General features: G+C 38.5%; 1 protein-coding gene across 1 annotated transcript; it reads right to left on the reverse strand.

The window, feature by feature from the left end:
* Nucleotides 1–209: 209 nt before the first annotated feature.
* LOC130105917 (uncharacterized) lies at nt 210–4,172 on the reverse strand. The gene is made up of 6 exons (XM_056272105.1): nt 4,168–4,172; nt 3,730–3,922; nt 1,415–1,520; nt 924–1,040; nt 800–834; nt 210–677 (listed from the first exon to the last, which is right to left on the reverse strand). The coding sequence occupies exons 1-6, from the start codon at nt 4,170–4,172 to the stop codon at nt 306–308; spliced, it is 828 nt and encodes a 275-aa protein (XP_056128080.1). The 3' UTR covers nt 210–305.
* Nucleotides 4,173–4,576: the final 404 nt, after the last annotated feature.

The raw sequence follows: 4,576 nt of genomic DNA on the forward strand, positions 1-4,576 counted from the left end.
CTCTTTTGTGTATTTCCTCATAATCACTGCTTGATGCTATATTTTACATTTTAATAGCTTTATTGAACTGTAGATGAGGTGTACCAAAGAATATTGAATTTTGAGTCATTTTTACATTTTATTTACATTCTTTTTTTTAGTTGTTAGAAACATTTTTGTTAAGTAATATTATACACTTTATAAACTGATAATAGTAATAATAAAAAAAGTGTGTCAAAAGTATAGATTCAGTGTAAGAAATTTAGACTGTACACGATTTTATTTTCTCTTGGATCATCAGTCTAAATGTTTTTGGACAGACATTTTCATTTACGGTTGATCACTGAATATATCGGACCCTCGTGTGTTGTGACGTTCTGCGGATGCGTTGTGATGTTTTGAGGATGTGTTGCTGTTACGTAGATCAGTTCTGTCCCGCTGTCCTGTGTTGCTTCAGGACACTTTATATTGCCATAATAGTCATCGGCTGTATCTGTCGCCTGATTGGTCGAGTGGGTGTGACTGGGGTTTGAATCAGGCTGCTGATTGGTTACTGTGGCGTAAATAATAGAGACATTTGTGCAGTTGTTGAGGTGTGATGCAGGCGTCTGATTGGATGAAGATGCAGGCGTCTGATTGGATGAAGACGTTACCGTGGTGACATCACTGTTTGGAATCTCTTCATATATGCGGCCAGTCTGAAAAATAACACATACATCAATAATTTACTATTTTTCACAGATAATTCTCTTTCTTGATCAATAAACAATCATTTAACATGTATTTCTGATCTTCTACAGGTAAAGATTTGAACACACACCTCTGTATTGTGCTGCATGTTTTGCTGAAATAAAGCTGAATGGAGCATGAATAGAGAAAAAAAGAACGAGTCAAATCAATTCAAACACTAAAAAATGACTTTATAATCTCAAACAAACTGTTACCTGTCCCATATTTCCTCTTCCTCTTCTTCAGGATGATGAAGGTTCCAGAACACAGAGTCAGAACCAGCAGAACCGAACCCAGACCGCCAGCAACAGAAGCCAGATCTGAAGGCGACGCTAAACACATGATATTTACATGATGAAACACACTGCAGATTCTGATTATACTGTTAAATAAACAATAACATTCTTATAACTTATATAAAGTCCTTAGATTATTGTACCATTAAGAATATTGTAATTGTAAATATACAGTTATATAGTGTAACCGAAGTGAAACTGCAATGGTAAACCTCAACTCTTCAGAAGAAAACACTTTTCTTTACGGCTGATGTCAAACCAAATTAACCACATGAAATCATTCAAATTCATCATTTATATTCATACAGGAGCTAAAATGTGTCTCCACAAATAATCAAACCAATGTCCTTTCAAAGAGTGATCATGTGATCAGAGAGTTGCATTGTGGGTAGTGTAGTTTGTGTTCTTACTAGTGTTAGGCTGATGGAGTTGAACTGAAGTATTTCCTGTTGTTGTTTCAGTTTCTGTGTGATGAGTCGCTGACAGAGAGAAACACCAGTGACTGTGAATGTGTCGCTCATGCAGTGATATAATAACACACAATAATAATAATAGACAAACACACTTATAGCACTGTTTGCTATTGCTGCATATGAACACATGTTGTGTTTTCTGTTCATAATACTGATTACTGATAATCACATTATATTAATGTTCATTTAGAAGACACTTTATTATCTGAACTGATACAGAGTCACTTTGGATAAAAGTTTCTGTCAAACACACATAAAGCTGAACTCATGTTGTGATGGCATTACTGTCAGTATTACGAGATGATTTTACTCAGAAACTGCAGAACAAAGAAAGTGCAAATGAAAATTTACAGTAAAATGACACGTCAAACATTCAGTTGTTGTACATTTGATTCAAGTGTTGAGGAACATCACAACCTCTAAATGTTCAGTGTGATGCAATTATGGTTTATTTTTCACAGAAGTTGAAGCTTCCAACTTTGTGCAAGTTTGTGGAAGAAATGAATGATCTTGAACTAAATCATGATCATAAATGCAGCATTAAAATTGTGTTTAGAAGCTTTATATTTTTGTATTCAGTATAATCAGACTAACTATTAATGTTTTGATTGAAGTTATGTCAAGTTCTATAAACACAATAACTTCACATTAACTTTATTTTCATCAAAACACATGTGAGTACAGATGTCAGTGTCTGTCTGTGTGTGTGTGTGTGTGTGTGTGTGTGTGTGTGTGTGTGTGTGTGTGTGTGTACCTGTGCTGGTGTGTTCAGTGCTGCTGTTTGTATATGGACTAATGCTGGTTGTTGAGATCTGGACACGTGTTGTTTTCACTGGAGCTGAGAAATGAAGAAGAGCCGTCAAGCCGTAATACATTCATAAATCAATAACACAGGAGTGATGATTCAGATTGGTGTTAAAGCTGCAGTCCGAGTCCGTAACTTTTTTTGTGTTCAAAATTTACTATATTTATAAAATGAGCGAGAACGTCATGAATCAATCTTCCAAACCGTGTTCTGTCTTCTCCTGATTCTCTACGGTATAATACCTATAATAAGTGTTTATATTGGGACTACTTTAGACCGGTCGCACCGCTGAGGAGTAATCCAGTAATCCAGTGCCTGTGTGACTCGCCAGAGAGAAGGAGCTCCGGCTCAGACTCAGCGGTTCTACCAGAAAGACTCGGGGGCCAAAATACCGTAACAAGTATACATTTATAACAGACCAGCATCCGAGGGTCCGGACTCTACATTTCCTGCCTGAAGACGAAGGCAGGGGCGCAACCGACCCCCCGTGAGGTACGGGAAGGGACCATCCTCAGATGGGTCTGTCTGTGGACTGCAAGAGAGGGGCGTAACAGGAAGTGGCGTAACAGGAAGTGGCGTAACAGGAAGTGGCGTAACAGGAAGTGGTGTAACAGGAAGTGGGTGTAACTTGAATTTGTCCAAATCACACAGAACCACACGATATGTCAAACTCAAAACGACATGTTGTCAGCTAGATGTCAGCTCGTATAGAGACAACGGTAATAATATTTTCCAGAGATAACCATGAGTATAAGATCGCCCTGGAGTGATCACTTGTCATTATTAAAATGTAAATGCATGGGTAAAATGGCACCTAATAGATGGAAATGCATAGATGTCTCCTAATTTATTGTTTTCTATACCAGTTTACCACTGTTTCCTCTATCTTTTGTGCAGCTGTGGTGCTTTTGAGTGACGATTCCTCATTTGTCCTTTAACCCTCATTGTGTTGCCTTTTAATTAAAAGATTTTGTTATGCGTGTGCTTGTTGTTCATTTTTCTCAAAAGTAGGCTATCATAAGATTTGTTTGTCAGCGGTGCATTTAGCTGTTCATTAGTGCTGTTGATATCAGTATTTTTACAGCAATACAAAATCAGGCATACAATAAGACATCAAAAGAGTGACATAAAAAAAAGAACGAAATAAAGACCAAATCCAAAAGGATATATTAGTGCTTGCTCCAAAAATCTAGTTGAGGTGGGACGAAAAATTGATTGAAAAAATGAAAGCGTCAGCATCTGCGAACTCACAGATGTGTAAGTACCGATCTTTTAAACGGCAAGTACTAGAACACGATTGGACGGATGAGAAGGGAATAAGTGACGTAACAATTGAGTCTTCCTGGGAGAACTTACGCTAAAGCTTTCATTCGGTTTATTAACCTCTAGAGCGCCAAAAGTTACGGACTACAGATTTAAGTATTGAATATCAGGCACCTCTGATCACATTTAGCTGGATGTCTAGGCGGGGTCCCCATCCAGCTCCACAGCCGTACGGTCCAGCATCGTCCATCTTCAGGTCACTGATGGTCACTGTAAATGATCTGGTCTGAGGATTATCCTTCAGTGAGAATCTGCCACTGAACACTGAGGACTCTCCATCAGATCGCAGTATAATCACACGGTCTGCGTAAAGTCCTCTGTAGAAGTATTTGTAGGAGTTTTCATATCCTTCTAGATAAGGGCAGGTAATGCTCACTCGTTCTCTCTCTGTTCCTCTCACTGTAATCTCCACAGACAGTGAACTGCTCACTACACACACACACACACACACACACACACACACACACACACACACACACACACGCACACACACACACACACGCACACACACACACACACACACACACACACACACACTGCTTTACTCACACTGATAACATACGCCATAATATTAGATAATAAACACTTTTAGTAGAGATCTTCAGCTCTTACCCGTCAGCAGAAACACACAAACTATCAGTGGAAACTTCATTTCTTCATCAGTTCAGTTCAGAAAATCAGTCTGAAACTCTCGGTAGTTCCTCACACGACTCTCTGAAACTCAAACAGCAATAATACTGCTCTCATCTGTCGGTGGAGAGGAAAATAATACGCTTGTTGCTCATCTCATGTGATGAGAATCTGTGATCTCTGTGTTTCACATGCGGCGTTAGGCGTGAAAACGCCTCTCAGTTTTGAACTGCTAATAAACTGTGAATTCATCAACCACAACCTTTCCTGTCCTCCTTTAACATGTTTAAGAGCTTTCTGTTGCTCTTCTGCTCTTTTTCTACTTCTAAATTTTTTAATAT

This window comes from Rhinichthys klamathensis, unplaced genomic scaffold (genome assembly GCF_029890125.1).
Source record: "Rhinichthys klamathensis goyatoka isolate OS25496 unplaced genomic scaffold, OSU_Roscu_1.1 h1tg000330l_1, whole genome shotgun sequence".
Taxonomy (NCBI): Eukaryota; Metazoa; Chordata; class Actinopteri; order Cypriniformes; family Leuciscidae; genus Rhinichthys; species Rhinichthys klamathensis.